General features: G+C 34.3%; 1 protein-coding gene across 1 annotated transcript in view; it reads right to left on the minus strand.

The window, feature by feature from the left end:
• LOC115244976 (latrophilin-like protein LAT-2) overlaps positions 1 to 19,942 on the minus strand; it is a 69,502-nt gene extending 49,560 nt beyond the window's left edge. Inside the window, exons 1-3 of the mRNA XM_029823012.1 lie at positions 19,584 to 19,942; positions 18,829 to 19,201; positions 13,834 to 14,031 (exon numbers count right to left, since the gene is read on the minus strand). Coding sequence (XP_029678872.1) covers positions 13,834 to 14,012 — 179 coding nt within the window. The 5' untranslated portion in view covers positions 14,013 to 14,031; positions 18,829 to 19,201; positions 19,584 to 19,942. The remainder of the gene's footprint in view (positions 1 to 13,833; positions 14,032 to 18,828; positions 19,202 to 19,583) is intronic.
• Between the last annotated feature and the right edge of the window lie 1,173 nt (positions 19,943 to 21,115).

Here is a 21,115-nt window from a genome sequence, read left to right on the forward strand (position 1 = left end):
ATGGATCATATTCGAATATATCATCAAAAAAATACAAAATTTTATAACCGACTATAAAATTACCTGAACCTATCGAAACTTCTACAGTAAATAATAATTTCCCAGAAAAAAAGAACAGATCCTAAATGTGAGTAAAATCTTATAATAAAAAAATAAGAAAAATGAAAGATAAATAACATGAATTCTTCTGCATAAATAAGTCACGCAAACGACAAAATTTACAGCACCGAAATTTGGGACAATCGATACACGGTCGGGAAGCGAAACATTATTCCGAATACGTGAGAAAACATAACGGCGATAGGTCACGAGAGATTACGAGGGCGATGTGTGCGCGGCTCCCGCGTAACTAAATCAGTCCAACTTTGCCGGCGGCTCCGAGTTTGCCGTTTTAAGCATTTGCTTATGCCGTATACGCGCGCTGGATTGCCCCAAAGTCTCTCGAAATTGCTCCCCGGCGGGCGTAAGCCTCATCTGATGCGCGGATTAGAAGCGTTTGCGCGCGAGGCACCGCATAAGAATAAAAACTAACTTGAGCGCGGGGGTAAATTGAGAGCGAGCACGCATAGTTCAAACTTCAAATGCAAAGAGATAAAGGCCAGAAGCCTTTGTGTAAACCGCGATCTCTAACATTTCGATAATTTTAGCCGCGGGTATCAATAACTGTGGCCTGGGCACTTGCAGTATCTAATTATTCATATGATGATCGAGAGGATTGCAATATTAATTCCACCCAAGCTATCAACTGAGTATCAGCTGTTTTAGATTAATAAAATTTTCGCATCTTCGATTGCAATTCTGACTAGTATCAGCTGTTTTAGACTAGTAAAATTTTCGCATCTTCGACTACGATTCTGACTGCAAAATTTGAAATCGCACGAATATATTCGTGTTTGATTTCAAAAGGATTTTGTATTTCGAATATATATATATATGTATTATCGAAAAGATCGTCACAAAATATTTCATTCATATCATCCTATGAAATTAAAGACAATGCAGATAAAAAAAGAATATATCACAGCATTAGAACTTTAATGATATCATCTTCGTATCAATTATCTTTTCAGAAGAAGTGTTAACAAAAATTTCTTTCATAATATGAATAAATGTATAAAAAGATATTTTATATAAATATATAATATACTATAAAGCACTGCTTTTCTCTTGAGATATTAATGGAATATCTTTCAAATTTTTTCATGAGCGCGACGGCACGAAAACATTTGCTTCAGCTCGAGAAACAAGAGTGAAACTATATTTCGTCGTGAAAAACGAGCATTTAAATCCGTCTGTGAAAAAAATTGCCTCAAAGTTTAGAAGGCATCGAACAGAGAACGGCGGCAACGAAACGTCCGGTTAACTTTTCAATCGTGCGCGTTCGCTGCGGCGCGTTTAATTAAAATTTTTCCGTCCGCCTTCGTGAAATTGATATTCCACCTGTAAAAAAAAAATCGACGCGTCATCGCGAAATCTGTCTTCCGCTCCGCGCTCCCGGTCTTTTTTTTTCAATGTCTTTTTTTTGTTTGTTTTACCAGATCTTTTTTTTGCGAAAGTTCAACGCGCGAATAAAAGCATGCGCGCGCGGTTGATCTGAAATTTAAATCTCTCTCCGCAGACACACGTGGATTGAAGATTTTAAATCTCCATTATGTACCTAAGCCTTTGAAGACTCGCGAAATTGCTTTCTGGCGAGAGAAAGAGAGAGAGAATATTTCATTCATATCATCCTATGAAATTAAAGACAATGCAGATAAAAAAAGAATATATCACAGCATTAGAACTTTAATGATATCATCTTCGTATCAATTATCTTTTCAGAAGAAGTGTTAACAAAAATTTCTTTCATAATATGAATAAATGTATAAAAAGATATTTTATATAAATATATAATATACTATAAAGCACTGCTTTTCTCTTGAGATATTAATGGAATATCTTTCAAATTTTTTCATGAGCGCGACGGCACGAAAACATTTGCTTCAGCTCGAGAAACAAGAGTGAAACTATATTTCGTCGTGAAAAACGAGCATTTAAATCCGTCTGTGAAAAAAATTGCCTCAAAGTTTAGAAGGCATCGAACAGAGAACGGCGGCAACGAAACGTCCGGTTAACTTTTCAATCGTGCGCGTTCGCTGCGGCGCGTTTAATTAAAATTTTTCCGTCCGCCTTCGTGAAATTGATATTCCACCTGTAAAAAAAAAATCGACGCGTCATCGCGAAATCTGTCTTCCGCTCCGCGCTCCCGGTCTTTTTTTTTCAATGTCTTTTTTTTGTTTGTTTTACCAGATCTTTTTTTTGCGAAAGTTCAACGCGCGAATAAAAGCATGCGCGCGCGGTTGATCTGAAATTTAAATCTCTCTCCGCAGACACACGTGGATTGAAGATTTTAAATCTCCATTATGTACCTAAGCCTTTGAAGACTCGCGAAATTGCTTTCTGGCGAGAGAAAGAGAGAGAGAGAGAGGGAGAGAGAGAAGGAAAAAGAGAGAAAGAAGTCAAATCAAAACCGATTTGTGATAATCAAGCATGTCAAGGGAGGACTCGCCGGGATGTTTCGCGTCGTTTTGGTACGCCAACGATCGAACATGACCACAGACAACATTGTTGTTGTGAGTCACCTGAAATGGGTTTAACCACAATTTCCCAATCGTTTAACGCCAGATCGACCGTAGCGGGCGGTTACTTTTACGCCGAAATATTTTAATCAAGTATATCAGCTGTATTTTGTATGTCTGCTGTATTTTATGTAATATAATGTTAAATATAATGTTAAATAATGTTGTAATATAATGTTAAATAATAGCTAAAATTTGGATTTTTGGATATTTTTATTAGTAAAAATATATATTAATTAAAAAAGTATTACAATTAAAAAAGTATTTTGTATCTCTCAGCTCTTCGCGAAACAGCATTATATATATCTCGGATGAAAAATGATAATTATAGCTTTTCTATTCCCTTGAAGACGGAAAAGAATTTCATTGCCCTTCCAGAAACGTATTCGAAACGCGTCTTTTCTACGGATCACAGATCTTCCATATATCGCGTCTCAGGCGGTAATGACACAGTCCTTATAAGCCGCTTAGCAGGACAAAAATCTTCGCTTTACTCTACTTCGCCAGGCAAGAACCCTCCCACATCCTTTTCCCATGGGCTTTTTAAAGTCCATTACGCCGCCCCTTTGCTCCTCTCGTGGCTTCGCAAGTGAGCGAGGCGAATTAAGTTCACGAAAAGATTCTCAGGAGAAAAAGACTTAAGGTCTCATAGTGAGAACAAAAGCAAATAAAAAGGTTCAAATTTTATATCTTTTCGCGATATCAAAATACGAGCCTTATATAAAATGTAGCATGTCAAATATTTTTAATGTTAATAATTCTCAAAAGGTGATGAGAAGAGCAAGATAAACTAGAGTAACAAATATACAGGGTGTTAAAAAAAAAACCACTTAATATTTATATGGTAAATAGGACACACCATATTGAGTAAAAAAATTTTAGTAAACATAAGACGTGAGAATGCATGCGACGTGAAAAGAGAAGATAATCTGTCTAAATCTTTATCTCGATATTTACAGGAGATGTTCCACGTGTCCTCCTTCCATTTCCATACACGCTTGACATCTTCCTGGCTAAGATCCGCAATCGCCGGTTGATGACAACTGATTGATTGCCGGTGAAATCTTCTGTTATGAAGTATGTATGGAAATTGAATGAGGACATTTCAGAACACGGTTTATAAACACTGAGGTAAACATGGCATGCGACACGTAGAAGCCAGTAAGTCAATCGTAATGATAACATACAAAAATGTTTATATCTCAGAAATGGTTGAGCTTTCGACCTATGTATACTAAGGTTTTTTTACTCAGTATGATGTGTCCTATCTACCATATAAATATTGAATGTTTGTTTTTAACCTGTATATATATTACGTATTTCCACATATTCATAACTCTTAAAATTTATCACGTTTTATTTTAATTTCATTTCCATTCGCAAATTTCTGTAAAGTTCCAGAAAAGAAATTTATCAAAGACAAAAGCAAAGCTCTAATTTCTATAGTATTAAAACGCTTCGTAAATAATTAATCCCCGTGGATTAACCGTTGTGGGATGTGAAACTTTACTTCAAGATGAGAAAGTGGATAAACATGTTTGTAGATCGACCAGCTCTGCGCGAACGTTGATATAAACTACTTCCTCTTTGGAACGACCCTTGGGAACAACGTATTATTCATTTATTCATGAAGTGCATAAACGGCCGATCGGGACCTTTGCAGCCGGGCAGTTTAGCCTTTTTCAGTCGCTAAATGCGGAAGGTCGCGTGCGAATTTAATCGTGCATTAAAATGACGCAAGGTCTACACATGTGGTTACGTAATTAATTACAGCAAATGAAAATCCGCAAACGGGATCGTTTCGCGCGTTATTATGAAGATATTAATATTCAGTTCGAATAAAATTTAATGGTTCCCAGAACGTAGAATTCACAAAAGTTAAATGATATTTTGACCCAAAGATAAAGTCTTTCAAAAAATAACAATGTAACGTACAAAATAAAAATAAAGTTTTCCTTTTTTTATTTTCTGTGTGCTTCGTTATTTCGAATAAAAATATAGATTTATTCCTACAAAAATAAATTTCGCGATATAAAATATTGATTTGAATTTCTGATTTTTTCCATTCAAAAATATATCTATCATGTGTACCTTTGTCGTTAAGAATTTCGCCGAATATTTGCCAGGCATACATCGTTTGTTTACAACGTGATCATTAAACACAATTAATCGTGGAATGCATGTATGCCGAGGGCATAAATATACCTACCGTATATTGCGCAAAATAGTACGTGATACGGTAGTATTATCACAAGCTCTCGCTAAAATAATTTTCATGCTCCATGGCATTTAATTAAATGGCCGATGGGATTGACATGAGCGTCACATTTAAATAAATGATTACGCTTCGAGCATAATGAACCAACACCCTAACGCTTCACGACCAACATGATTGGTCTACAATATCCGTCGCGCATTTCAATTTGACTAATTAGAATAAAGCCATCTAGTACGAGTCTAATTTTAAAATACTGAGATGTAGTTAATACATAATAATTAATGCAACATAATCAAATAAGTAACATGTTATGTAAGAAGTGCGTTTCTTATAAAATCTTATCTTTAATTCCTTAATTTAAAGAAAGAATTCAGTTTGAAAAAGCATGTGTTTGTAAAATATTTCAACTGGGTCTCGCTTCACGATCCGAATGGATTCGAAATTTCAAACTGGTTCAAATAGGCAAATAGGTAACTAGTTATCTATTTCGAACTAGTGTGATGTACAATAACTTACTGCTCGTTACGTTTACGTGATGCACAGCCAACATTCAAGTTCGATACAGTTTGCCTCAAGTATCCCGTAATGAAAACCTTAAAAGCATGTATTTTCGAAAAGAATAATACTACCAATTCGGATTTATGTCTCTTTACACGTCAAAAAAATTATTAATAAAGTATGAAAAAAATTTAAGAGAAAATTTTGATTATAATAATCATTCGACAATATTATTATATTAATAATTTAAGAAAATCTTAGACGACACAACATTTTTTTTCCGTTCGAAATAAATACCTCTCTAGTTTGAAATAGAAATCTTATCTTACACTGGTGAATTACGAATTTCGTGATTCTCACTCGATTCGACAATTTACGCATTGTTCGAGATACTCTGTTGTGAGTGAACACGACCGCAACCGACGCGGTATTGCGGTTGAACTTCGTCGGCAACCGAATCGCCTAAATCACCCTGATGAGGATAACGAGAGCCGCCGCCGCCGTCTTCGAAGTTGCGAAACTGCGAGGGCGAAGGCTGGTTCGGTTGAAACGACTGACGTTTAACTCATTAGCAATTAGCAATACTCTTGGATTAATTCCGAGACGACATTCAACAGGAATTTAATTGTTTGACGTACATCTTTCATCTGGGTTTGATTAATTAGCGATACACGAGTGAGATAAAAAACGAAAAAAAGAACAAAGTTCGGAATATTAACTATTTTTTTTAGATATACAAAGTGGGAAAAAATGCGGTTTTATCAAAATATATTTAATTTTAATAGAGTTCTCTCTCTCTCAATTATATTGTTAATAAATTTTTAAATGTTTTACAAATTTTGAAAAAAAATGTCAGCACACATTTTAATATTAAATGCATTTATCTAGAAAACTACGATAAAATCACGGAAGTGCGTGTTAATAAAAAAAAAAAAAAAAATTCAAAATTACACATAATGCACGTACGTTACGCACAGTAATGATGCTCTATTGTGTTTCGTATAATTACGTACGCGAATATCGATTTCCTACCAAACATAGACCAGCTGGTCTATGCTCAATCCATCTCCACGGATCTAAACGGGGACTGCGATTGTAAATTCGAAAAGTTAGACTAATCCGGATATCGCGCGTCGCCACAATTGCGGCTCGTTAGAGTTCGAGAATCGCGCATTCGGAGTTCACGAGTTTAAACGCTCTCACCTCAAAGCGCGGCTTCGAGGCGATTAACAGGCCAGATGTCAGTGCGCAAGAACGACCACAGAAATGTCACGGAACGCGACATTTGCATTGTGAGGAGACCATTAATCTAATCCATTAATCCTTTTGATAAATATTCCAAAGAATGTTTAAGAATCTTAAAATTGTCGAATAAATTATTTAGAGAAACATTTAAGAATATATATTTCTGAATAATAATTATATATATTCCTAAATAATAATATTATATAATAAATACTAAATAATATATATAATAACGTATATTATTTCCTGTATTAAATAATAATATATATTATTTACCGCAATATTCAAGCTATACAAATTTGATTTTATATATGACTATTCTCCCTTTCCCTTTTTTTATTACACAAATTTTACATAATTATTTTTATTGCTTCTTCAATTGTCAAACTATAAATTCATAGATAATGAAAGTAATCGAGAACAACTGCTCACATTTAATCATGTTTTTAATGTTATTTTCTCTGAAATGCGCTGATATAATTCATTATTGATAAATAAATTATCACTCCCCAATCACTTATAATTTGATCGATACGATGCGGAATTGTGATGGGGACTATATGAAACTGCGATATACACAGGTATCTCTAAATTATAGCAGCGCGCAAAATAGATTAATGATTCAAATGCTACAAGATGCATCTATCATCACCGCCTGTTCAATGCGGCAAACTACTAAAGATGTATGTTGCTAATTACGCGGAGATTAAACACAAATTACGTAATCTAACAATAAGCGGCAAGTTGATAACCCGTTATTGGGACGAGCGTATTAAGGAAACGCCCGTTGAATTATCCGGAGATACATTGGAGAGAAGATATTACCCTTCCGAGACACTCGCGAGGGCATCGCATCGTTACATAGTATATGTTAATCATTTTAACGGGGATATATAGGAAGCCGTCGCCTTTCGTACCTTTCATGTACCGTAAATTGCTTTAACGTGTAAATATAAGAGGCGCGCGATAATGATGTACAAAGAGAGATTGTTAAATTATTTATCTAATTTTACTGAATAAATTTACCTCTCCTTTTACTCGAGCAAAAAATAATATTACAGCAAAGATGCATATATTGTAGTAAATTTAGGTAGAGGAGAACAAGGAGGGAATTTGAGAAGCTATCTCTCAAATTTCCTCAAACAAATACGACCTGTAACACAACGTTGAAATTTAGAGCTTCCTTTCTTGAAACAAAAATTTGAAATTTGTTAATATTAATACATAAGCAGCGAACAAAACCTGTACTGTTTAAACAATATTTATACAAGTAACTTTAAAGCCCGCTTTAGATACAATTTGCGATGAAATTTAAGATAGGAATCTATTTATAATTTTATATACTGCGTATCCTAACGTGCTTGTATATCCTGATATATGTTTTGTATATTTTATTTCTACATAAATTTTTTTCCTTTATATTTTACATATAGAATTATAAATTATGTCCCGAATTTTGTCACAAATCATAAATTTTCTTAACGAATCCAAGCTTTGATAAATCGGCCAAAATAGATTCAAGACCTTAAATATAATCAAAGTATTGCGATGAAAAATCAATTTTGTTCTAAAAATGTGATTTATATTTATATCATTTCCAACGCTTTTGATGTTTTATTTTTTCTACATTATAAAAAGAATATGATATAAATAAAAAAACTAAACCGTCGAGACATACGCGGTAATATAATAACGCTAATCTAATAACACTAGATTTAGAATCGCGATGTAATTTGCTAAACGTGACACGGTCCTAAGTTAATCTTCTTTATACGTCGTGCACCGCGTCGCAGCGAATCCTCTCGAACAAATTGGCTCGTCATCATGCACGGCAACGCGTATCAACCGGATATTCCCTCGGTATTCTGTTAGTCAAGGGACAGTCCATTAACAAAGATGAATTTCGTGGTGCACGACCAGCTGAAATCTATCGGGTGTAACGATAGGCGGCTTAACGATATTGCTCCGGCGATAGATTGTCACAGCGATTTTAACCTCGTCAAGGGTAACGTGAAAACGAAGTTAAACGCTTTCCGCCCCCCTCGTCGCCGTTTCCCGCCTACGATATTCCCGCTCTCTCGCTCCCGCTTCCGGCTCGATGCAATGCGGCGCAAGATGCGCTTAATTGCAGTCGCCCACCTTGCCGGAACATGAACATCCGCTTAACATAATTTCCGTACTATGTAACACAATACCGCTCGACTTTCCGAGTACGAACATTTAATTAACCGGTGGTATCTAATAAGGGACCTACGATAAAGCGACGTGGCCTCGCCTAATGGCTTAATTATACAATTACGATGGAGCCAATTAACGATCGAATCTCGCTTTAACGTGCAATTTCGAGATCGAGGAAATCAAGTTCAATCTTATTTTTAATATAAAAAGACATTAAATGTATTTTTACTTGTATATCAAATTTACATTTATTTTAAAAAGCAGACAATCAAATCCTTCATTAATAATGAATCATAATATGTTATTTACAGAAATAAATGCAACTTTTTTATTGAATATAACATAAAAGATGCAAATTCTGTTACTGAAAATTTTCTTAGTATCTGGCAATTAATTTCGCCGAAAGATTTTATTCTATGAGCGCAAGACAATCGTAACAATTCACGAAGGTAACAATTAACATCATTAGTCAAGAGACCGACCAACCAATCACGATCTACGCTTTTCGATAACAATGAGGGCACATCGTAAAATGAATTTGCACGTCCCGTGAGAATATTGGTTGGGGATTGTAACGAGCCATGCGGAATAATGCGGCGCGCAAGCCGAGCGGTGGTATGAATTATCAGCCCCCCCGTTTGGAAATTTGGAGGATAATCGTGGCAGGACTGCCGAACCGCGACTCCCGCGCGACGCGCATGAATAATGGGCGCGAAATTGCATGCCGGGCTTGCAATAACGGCGTTTAATCGCCGCTAATCGCAGATATCTTGACGAAAATATCATACATCTTTCTACAATTTATTTCGATCGTTTCGTCGGACATCGGCTCTTTTCTAATCGTTTCTTTTCGCGCGTTCTTCTTCGTATTAAAATTAAATTAGTAAATTAGCGATATATTAAATTTAATATAATTTCAAACAATTAATATTTTCATTATCAAGGCTTAATTTAGCGTGTGATTCTTCATTTCTATAGATCCAGTAAATTAATATACTTTGATATTGAATAAACCAAAATGCTTTCACGTATAGAGTGAAGGTAAATGTACAGTTAATTAAATTTGAACTTGTTAATACTCTCTATTAAAATTAGGTAACTTTGGTTAATTTTAGATATTAATACAATTATTTCTCGATACTGTGTATGTGTGTGGGAGAATAGATTCTAGTCTTCAGCTTTTAGTTAAAATTTTCATACTTGCCCTGTCGTATTAAAATGAAATTGGCGGGTCTCTAAATGTCTACTTAATAGAATTTTATCCCATTAATGCATGCTAGTAGGATTAGGTTGCGCATTTAATTACTTTCATTCTATATGTCAACGGATGAGAGAGAGACATCTATTATACTATGTATCATCGTTACTGTCGTGTAATAATACCGGAAAATCCGAATGTGTGTGTATGTGTGGGAAATGCTTTTAATTAAAAATTTTCACAAGGTATTGTGCGGTGAGCTTAACCTATTAACGCGCTCGAAATGGAAGCATTAAATTTGTAACTATTATAATGTACGGGCAGCTTACTGAATGCACATCGTAATCTCGTTCTCCACAATAGTTTCTCGCAAAAAGCCTCTATTTAAAGCTCATACCTGCGTATATATGTGCATGTATACATTCGCTGAGCTCTCACGCAGTCACGTAACGAAATAACGGAAATTAAAACACTGTCCATTTGAATGTCTCTATGGAATATTACGTTTCAAATATTACGGTATTCAGTTTTATTCCGTTCTCAAATATTCCCTTACTCGAATTCGGAGTAACGTAATCTTCGTAATCGTAATTAAATATAATTTTATTTCTATCATTCGCCATTCACTATTTAATCCTAAAGTCCAATAATTACTTTATTTCACAATCAAAAATAAATTAAATAATTTAACTATTTGGCGTCAAGTAACTCTTTGTTAATTTAATCCTATGAGGATCTACGGATAACCATTTAATAATATAATAATTTCCTAATCTTATTATTGCAAATGTAATTATTATCATGCACAATGCTAAACAACACAATAAAATAACTTTTTCCCCCATCCTATCTTTTTCATATTAAAGAAAATTAATTATTTAAGTTTTGACTTTGATAACCGAGTCTTTATATCGCTTACATAACTCCATAATTATATGCAATAAAATGAAACTAAAGTTATATATATAAGAAAATTATGCAAAACGCGCAGAATCACATCGTAATGGAAGGTCAATTCTGAGAGCTGTCAGACGCCGGTCGCGATGAACGAGATAACAAGTGGTATCAATGAGCGATATTCAATACGCGCTGAATATCTCATTGAGCACTGATTAAATATCAGTATGAATTTCGCGGCGACCGCGAACAATTCGCGCGAAAACGCCATCAAAGAGACGGAATCGCTGTAACAAGGTCGAACATTCCGGTTATACTATTCGGTTTATCTCTCGTAAAAGATATAAAACCCGCGCGTAATGTAACATCGCAACGCGCGAGAATCATAATTTAAAATGCATATAAGGATAATCGTAAAATAACACAATCAAGAGTGCAGCGTAAAAGATATATCTCTTTCTCGACAACGAGGAAAGAAATTAAATAAAATAGCAATAAGTAGAAAAAATAATAAAAAAGGAAATGAAAACACTGATAGATAACATAGTAATGGAAAAATAACAATTCATTCACGGAATATTGAAATATCGTTCGATACAATAGCGCAAATAAACGAACGTGAGCGAACCCTGTTTTCTCTGGAAAATGTAGAGAGAAAGTGAAGAGAAAATTCATACAAAAAATAAAAAGAAAGAAAGAGAAAAGCGGTTTTATTATTATTACAGACACGAGATTTGATTAGTTTATCCTGCCGACTAATTAAACGGCTCTTCTTCGCGCACGTATTCTTATCTAAGAAAATATAATATTTCGCGCGTGAAATTATTCCTGTCACGAATCTAATTAGCCACAGTGAGGGAGATCTTTGAAGATATAAAATTCCATTAAAGAAAAATAAATATATAAGTTGCGGTTGAGGAGTGGCTTTATGTTCTTGACGCAGTATAATGTTTTATCAGCGATAAAAAAAGCAAGCTGTCGAAATTGACTTTCAAAAATATATACGTAGACTGTAGACACTTGAGAAATTCGAATTTATAGATAAAGTAATTTGCTAAATAAAATAATAAATGGTTATATTAATAGAAAAATACAATTAGTAATAATGTTAGCAAAATATTATAATCGTATATCTACTCTAAAAGTAAGATAATAATAATTTATCAAAATTGTGGGAATAATAAACAGTTCGCGTTATGGAGATGAAAGTCAAGATAGTGGTACTCGGCAAACTCGCGACTAGCAACAAAAAAGCTTTATAAGTTCAAAATACTATATATGGAAACCTGTTGATGGATAATTCGGCGAAAAATTTTAAATTTTCCGTGATGAACGTATGCAATTTATTTTCACGATGTTCGCTTCTGCGTTAATCTAACAACTCGAAAAAAAATCGAAAGATCTATCAACTGAGCTATTATTACAATATTTTACACTTATATAAATATCCTTGTCAAGATATCTCGAAAGAAAAATATAGATATTTTCTAATAGAAGTGACCATTCTTATTATACGCAGGGTTTTTCGCGATATATCGAAATCTCACGGAAACGTAATATATGGGAAGAATTTACATTTGATAGAAAAATGGGATAAAGTGTCGAAGTTCAGTGCGTTTTATCGACGCCATTTGCGACGGTAGCTTTTTGTCCAGTCTTTTTTTTTTTCCACATCGAAGATCGCCGGACGGTCGACTCTTTTGGAATCAAGCGCGTTGGGGAACATCGTGGCTGCGCTTTCCCATTTCCTGGCAATTTCCACGATAGACCATGATCGATCATGAAATTTTCTCTCTCTTCTTTTTTGGTCTCCTCCCTCTCCTCTCTCTCTCTCTCTTTCTGTCTGATTTTTCTCCGCTTGCTATGCAACATTTTTATTCCTTCACCGACGATTTAATTCGCGTTCGAAGGTAAAGGTCGAAACGTCATTATAACAAAAGTGCGAGTCATCGATTTTTCGATTATTGGCGAGGTAAAAATTCTGAAGTCGCGCCATAAGTACGATATTGAGAAATTATATCGCAGGAAAAACGCAGAAAAGAAATACCCTTTCGAAAGACGAGAGCGAGATTACAAAAGAAGGCCACAAAGTTGTTTGGTATTCCGGCGGTATCGTCTTTCGACGTAAGAATACACCGATTAGCACCCTGTGGTTCGTGAATCGGCGATCCATAAAAACCGCGAACGAAATCGCCAACGTGCCAAAAATAACGGATAAAATAGAAGACGTGACCGGCGTAAGACCAAACTTCCTGACCGATTTCCGGGATAAATTGCTGCACATTTTTACAAAATATAGCGCAACAGGAGCTATACAAGTTTACAAAATGCCTTTGAACACGCCATTGGCTTATCTCGATCGTGATTAAATCGTGAGACGTTTTCAATTTTTGTACAACTTACTTATTTTTACATTTTAATTTTAAAAAAGATTTAAGAGAATTGGGGATATGATAGGAATACGATATTATTAATTTAACTCTGCAATCGCATTAAATTCTTTGCCAAGATACGAATAAAACAACGTGAAACAAGTAAATAAATAATGAAAGATTAATCCGAACGTAGCAAAAACAGGGGAAGTGTATCGAGCAGAGGACGCTTCAGAGATTAATTAATCTGCGCGTTTTTAATTAAGTTGTTCTTTCTGTAGTAATAATTAAACAACCAGAATACAAAAGCAAATATCTCTCGCGCAATAAATTTGCCGCGAGAGAAATAAAAAAAAACAAAGATGCAATTTCTAATTTTACCGACATTATGAATATTTTATGAATAACTGTTATATATACATAATAAAATAAAATAGATTTTAAAAATTATTATATTCTTTCACGCGCATGTATACATATATTATATAATAATTCTATTTTACTCTACAATAATTAATATATCTTTTAACATACATATCTTTTTCACAAAGAAATTCCATAATATCGGGATATTAGACGAACGCTTTGTCTGTCTCAAGCTGGACTTACCTGTATGTGATGAATGCGAATACCAGGGCCACTAGGGACAAGCTTCCCCCGAGGACGACGATGAGACTCAACACGCCGTCCTGGTCGAAGGAACTGGCGATTCCCGTGGAAACGCCATTAGCTATTCCGCCGCCGGGCTGCGGAAAGCCATGAATCGCTCCAGTATATAACGTCTCCATGTCGCCGTTATGCTAACATCTGCAACAAGATAAATCCAATTATAAACTCAAAATTGAAAGGCAAATATAAAGACAATACAATTAGAAAGGAAAATAATTTACATACATAAGGAAGAGCCATCTGCTTTCGAAATTTTAATTACCGCATGTTCAATTAAAGGAAGAAGTGGATAACCGAGAGATAGAAAGCAAATTTAATTAATTTAAATTAAATTAATGCGAATAGCAATGTAAATACTTTTGCCATTTATCCGGTTACCTCCGTTAAACTAAAGAAAGAGAATAAACGTTTACCGCAATCCGGAAAAACCGCGATAATCTCGGCTTCCACCATCGCAAATTTTAATTAGCGACGAAGACCGTTAACTCTCGCGGATGGGTTTTGACAACTCGAAATGCTAAATATCAGAGAATTATCTCACCGGAGGCAACAGCCGTCTGTAATATATTCGGGCCGCTGCTCGTTTTACTGTTATACCGCGTTAGACGATATCAGGACAATCTTGAAGGTAGACCTTGGCTCTAACGTTACCAAGCCAAGAGAAAATATCGTGTATAAAATATCGCAATTTTATTTTCCCGTTATAAGAATATCTTACTTCTTTGAAAAAATTCTATGTAACAATGTAAAATATAACACATGACCGTTTTATCTCATTCGAGATTGTAACATAATTAAATTTTCCTGCAAATTTTCAATAATTAGAAGAAAGATTTAATACTATATGTAGAAAATAAGTTAAAGACCATAATAAAATACAGAGTATTTTTAGAATATTTCGATTATATGAAAAAAACTAGCTTAATGATAAAAAATGGAAATTTCATTAATTGTATGAGAAAAATTAAAAAATTTTTTCTCATGTTTCGCATTATAAATCCCTCGAGGAAAACTCCATGTATGTGTCTTAGTATCTTTGAAAAAAAAACGCGAGTCCACGAGTAAATCATCGCAAATAAGAATAATTTGTGAGCAGCGACATATCCTTGGCAAAATATTAACAGTTATTCCGATGCGTGCAGAATGAAAGTTACGGTATCAAGTTTACAACACTTCTGACGCTCGTAAATTTCAATCAGCGATAAAAGCAATTAGCCGCGGGGCGTATTGCTTGTCGTCTCTCTGCGAACGGTTCTCCGCAAATTGCTTGTCGGAGCAATGCAAACCGCGATCTCGACTCATCCGAGTCGAGTTCCGGAGTGCCGGACTTGTTTCAATTTGCTCCACTGTCTAGCGTATGTCGGCTTAAGACGTTGTCCATATCACCGATCCCGCCAACGTACGATTGAATGTTGCAAAGAGAAAAAGTGTGAGCATTACAAGTAAGACGAAGATTAACCGATGTAATTACGAACCTACGTAATAAGACTAATCCCCAAATAAACTTATATCTCAAATAAACGTATCCAATAAACTTATATCCCAAGAATAAGATATTAATTTATAAATATAATCAAATCACGGATTTTAATCATTAAAATAATCATTTTTAGGTCAGATTTAAAGCAATTGTTTTTTAATATGAGAAATATGCTTAATAAAAATATAATGGTTTTATTATATTTGAAAAATCTTTTTAAAATTATATATATAATATTTATATATTCCGATGTTTCTATTTTATTTTCCGGAAATTATCATCACGAACTGAAATTCTGGATGAGAGAAAGATCACAAGCGTATTTCATTTTTGATGCATTTCACGATGCATTAACCAATGACATATTTTCAGTAACATAATTAATTGAAATCAAAAGACTTTATGCGTTTTACACAATGTATACATATTTATTACATTTAACAAACATTTATTTGCCTGAACAGAATTGGTTCTATCGCCTGAAATCCATTGTGTATTGTTTTATAATTTATGTATGCAAATTTCGCTAAAACACGAACGTATGCTAAAGTGTATATAAAATGTGCTTATACTCGACGACGATGTTGACCAATGAAACGTAATTAACTTGTTAATTGTGTGAGCACAATATTTGCATTGTCAACTTTGAGCAACGATATATGGATAAAAAGAGATCCCACGTAACGGCGAATTAATCGATCTTTCTCGCAAACTGTCTAATAAATAAGATTTTTTAAAATTAATAATACACCGCGCATGACGCGCTAATTTTGAAGTTGTTTGTTCAACCATCAAGTTTTAATTGAGTCAACCGTTTTAAAGTTCTCAGTTAATAATCTAAATTTCGCGCGAGCAGCGCAAACGTTCCTTTATGTATTTCTTACACATCTGTTCATTATTCAATTATCGTCTACGTTCATTTTAAATGTTTTTATAAGCTATGTAAAATATATCCTCAAATTAATAATACATTACCAAATTTGTTATTAAATTAATATTAACACTACATTCTCACTAACTAATACAAAATATTTGTTTGATATAAATATAAATAAAACAGAAAACATCGTTTAAAAGAAAGAGAAAGAGAGAAAGAGCGGAATTGATATAAAGTAATTATTAATTACATTAAACATTCACAAAAATGTGTGAAACTTCTTGTTCATTTATTTTGTTAAAATTATATTCTGTACCTCAAAATTTTGATCTCACACGCTAATTGAACGCGATAGTCGATAGACTTTGTATTTAACGCGACTTTCCTTTCTCTACGACAATGTACTTTAGAGAAGAAGGATTCATCACCCATATCTTGCGAATTTTAAGATGCCTTCTCTTGGGATAGAATGTGCAACGCCGAAACTACTGCGAAACGTTAACAGGCTTCCGGCCCTTATTCGGCATTCACGATGTGAAAGCGCGCGCAAAAATATGTCTTCTCTCTCGCTGGTATAAAATTTCATTTCTGTCGCGCGTTGCAAGAATAACACGTGCGTATAATTAATATTTGCATAATATTTTCCTTTGCAAGTTTTTTTCTTTCTTCCTGCTTTTTCTTTATACTCATTTCGATAATTAACATGATATAAATTATACATATTGTTCCGGAATTAATTATTTTTCTTCTATTACGGTAAATATTTCTTTAAAAAATATAAAGCTTGTTTATTCCTAACTAGATGTCAAATTTATTTTAATTATTGTTTTTAATTTTCAATATTATATATTTTAATGACATTTAGAGACGTAATTTCGCGAAAATACATATTAAAATTAATAAAAAATTAAAATTTTTACATGTACCTGTATAGCTTTTAGAATTTTCAGAAAATGTTATACGTTGTTAATATCAGAATAAAAACAATAAATAAATAAAAAATTAATATCGATTAATTTCTTTTAATCTTTTTAGATCGCAAAGAATTAAAACTAATTAAGTTTCATTAGAGAAAAAAGAGAGATTCGTATATCATTCTAATCTATGCGCTTGTTTAGTTGTTAACAGGCAGAGATTGTTCTCTATTCTGTGAGATAATATAATTTCGAGATACACGCACATACGAGACGTCAACATATCTGATGCATCGCGAACGTGATCCACTCGAGCAATCGATCGCAAAGTACGAATTGGGGCATGTCGCGTTAACTATACCAATTAACACCAGTTGCTGACTACGTGATAACGCTTAAATGGCATTCCATGATGTGTCAAGAATCAGTTGTCTCAACGATTGCTGAAACACATATTAAAAGTACATGGCAAATAATATCGAATATTTATCTCTGTGTTACATTCGATGTACGTTCACACGAGTCGATATCCGTTCGTCGTTTTACTTTGTTTCGTGCCTCAACTTTCCGCGGTATTTCCGGATCACAGTGTATTTATAGCGAATCGCGGCCAATGGATAAACGACGGATGCACCGGTTTATCGGACTGCATAATTCCGCCTTGCAACGAACGTACGACAAAATACGATGATTTTTTAATAGAAGAGAGCAAAATTTTATCGCGCCTTGACATGTACATAGACCTTGAGTTCTCGAAACTTTGCTTATGGAAAAAAATAAATACTGCTCATATTTATTTAGCGCGTCGTCACGCTGATTGAAATTGAACATCGGAATGCGTTTTATTCTATCGAAAGAAATTTTATCTGACATTTTAGACGATTTATAACTTGCGGCAGAATTCATAATAGAATTCTATTTATAATTTTGTGTATACTTTGAGATGTGTCTCTCTTCAAATATTTTCTATATTACATGTTGCATGAAATCATAAATAAAATGTTGAAAATTTTATCGCGACTCATTCATATCATCTAAAATGAGTTTAAAGCGGATTTAATATAAAGAATCTCTTATCATTTTAGAATCTGCATGTTAAATAAATTATGTATAGATTAAAGTATATCTTATATATATATACATAGTAGTTATAAAAAAAATCATCTTATAAAAAAATTTTTTAAAACGCTCTTATAAATATATTCTTTAATTACCTTTTCATTTTCGTTAACAAATTATCAAATATAAAAAAAAGAAAATATCGAATTAAAATTTGTATGATCGACATATATCTATCATTATAATATTATTTTAGAGACTATATAAATATTAAAATATAGAAATACTTTTAGCTTTTTGCGTTAAATATGTAAAATATCGATTAACGATTATTGCAAAATTCTAAAATTATGCATTTTCAACATAATGGATAAATATGATTTTCCATAAATATACTTTATAAAAACTATTTTATCTCACTCGTTCTCCCTTTATTGTGAGCGAATTTTAGGACATGTATAACTTTCTCAATTTATACATATTAATACATATTAATACATATACAATTTATTTTTATATCTTGCTATATCAGAATAATTAAAATTCGAGTATATATTTCTGTTGTTCTCTCTCTCTCTCTCCCTCTCTTAGCTTAAAAAATTTACCTTACGTGCTCGATGGAGATGCGTCGTCAAAATTACAGAATTTGATGGATCGAGGGGCGGCTGCAGCTGGGTCGGATCACATTTCTCGATGCGATGATTTACGCACGAGCCACGTGAAACAAACTTCTCGCGTGCTCTGACGAAAGGCCGGTACCGGCCGGCACGTACGCCGCCTTAGATCCAAGGGAGATTCGTTTCCGACCGTTATCACTTTGCCACCGCGAGACGGTTAGGGCTAGGTATCGACGTCTCACCGCTCGTCCAAATTCATCGCTTCCTTTGTTACTCGCTTTCGGTCTCAACGAAGACCGCGGTGTTCCTTACACCGGGAAATTCCACCCTCGCAAACGTCGCGAGCCCCGATGACGCTTACCTGAAAAGTTTTTACACAACAATAAGAAAAACGATCGTTGTAAGAATATTTAAATGATCGCCTCGTCAAATGTGACGTCATCCGAAGTTCGTTTACTCGGATAGACGCGGAACCAACTTCGCTATGCGACAAAATTGGCGCGCGAATTTTAGCAAACATGGCGGTTGCAATTTTGATGAAAAATTCAATCGAAATACCTAATGAAATTCCCTCGCGACCTGAACGAGATTCACGCACTTTTCGTTCGATGAAATCGAATATTCGCTGATAAGAGGCGTCAATGCAGAGGATGCTCGCTATTCAAAAGCGACTGCAGCAACATTCTACTACATCGAGACATCTATTCTCGCGGCAACGAAAATAATTGGATGTAATTTTTTACCGTGCTTTACGTTATCACGTGCTTCCGTGCCCGTCGAGGATCTTCCCGGGATCGGCAGTTGCCGTTCTCATTTCTCGATCACTCGCTCTCCTTCGAAGTCATCTTTTCTCGATCCGATCCTTCGCGGCGTCGTCGAAAGAAATGGCGAGTGAATCGTGTTCACGATGAGCGTCGCGACGCGATCGCGCGGGGAATCAACGCGAATCGATTCCTCAAGTAATTGATTCGATCGTAGATGATCGCGAACGAGAACAGGCATCGACGCTCGGAGATGACGAGCACGAGAACGAACGCGAACGGCCCGCGGACCGCGACTGCGACTACGATCGGTTCGCGCTCCGCGAACGCGCGCGCGGAACTGCGCCGCGCATGACATACACGCGCAACTGTACAGCGTGAAGTTTCCCCCAATCTCTCCAAAGGAGGGAACGGACATCCTACGGTGAATGTATACAAGACGAGTATGCATGTTTTTCTTCCTTTTTATTTCCGAAATTATATTCCGTTTAACTTCTTCGGGGACGGATTTATTGAAATCGGAAAAAATTTTTTAGATAGAAGAAAAAAATGAAAAATGTTTTGAAATTTCTGAGAAAAATAATGTACACTATTGTACGTTAAGATTAATTATTTGTTGCGAGGGATTAACAGCGCAAAAATTGTAAACAGAGAGCAATCCAATTCGGCAATAAAAATATTTCGTAACAAACGTACACAAATAATTGAAATCACCAGTATAACACATTGCGAATGAAAATTGTTGACCAATATATAATTCTTTGTAAAATTTCAAATTAAATTAAATCAATTTCATGTTTAATGTAAATTTAAATCAGTTTTGAATAATTTTAATAATAACCAAATTATATTTTATATAAAAATATATTTTGTCATTAAAAACCAGAAAAAATAAAGATAATAATTATATCTTTGAATTATAATATAACATTGTCATCTTTCAATAAATAAATAATGATTATAAAAATAAATCAAAATAAATAATTACAATAATAACAGCTTGCGCATTTAATATTCAATCAAAAATTATTAAAAAATAATGATTATTGATTCTATCATTGGATAATATGATAATTTTAGAAATTACACCATTGATGACATTGCACATAATATAAAACAATTAAATATTCTTTTATTGATACAATTATTATAAATGTGTTTTTCCTTTTGAATAAGACATCAATTTTCCCGCATAATATCCATCAATAGATGATTACGGAATAAATTATGATAGAAAATGTCTATCTGCTACTTACGAGGAAAATTTGCGATCATTCACAAGCAACGAGCCGAGATTAGGTACCGCCATCGGATGAGAGGGTGGACGACCATTGAGAGTTATGGTAATGGAACAGAGGTAGATGACCCAATTTCAAAAGGACAAAAGAACCATCCCCGTTGTGTCGTGACAATGTGTCGACGGGGAGAGCGTAACAGGATCGTTCAAAAAAACTAAATCTCCGTGGATTACCGGCATGCTTATTTCGAGAGACTCTCTACGCAAAAAATATAAC

The sequence above is a fragment of the Formica exsecta genome, unplaced genomic scaffold, assembly GCF_003651465.1.
Source record: "Formica exsecta isolate Colony F162 unplaced genomic scaffold, ASM365146v1 scaffold90, whole genome shotgun sequence".
In the NCBI taxonomy this organism is placed as follows: Eukaryota; Metazoa; Arthropoda; class Insecta; order Hymenoptera; family Formicidae; genus Formica; species Formica exsecta.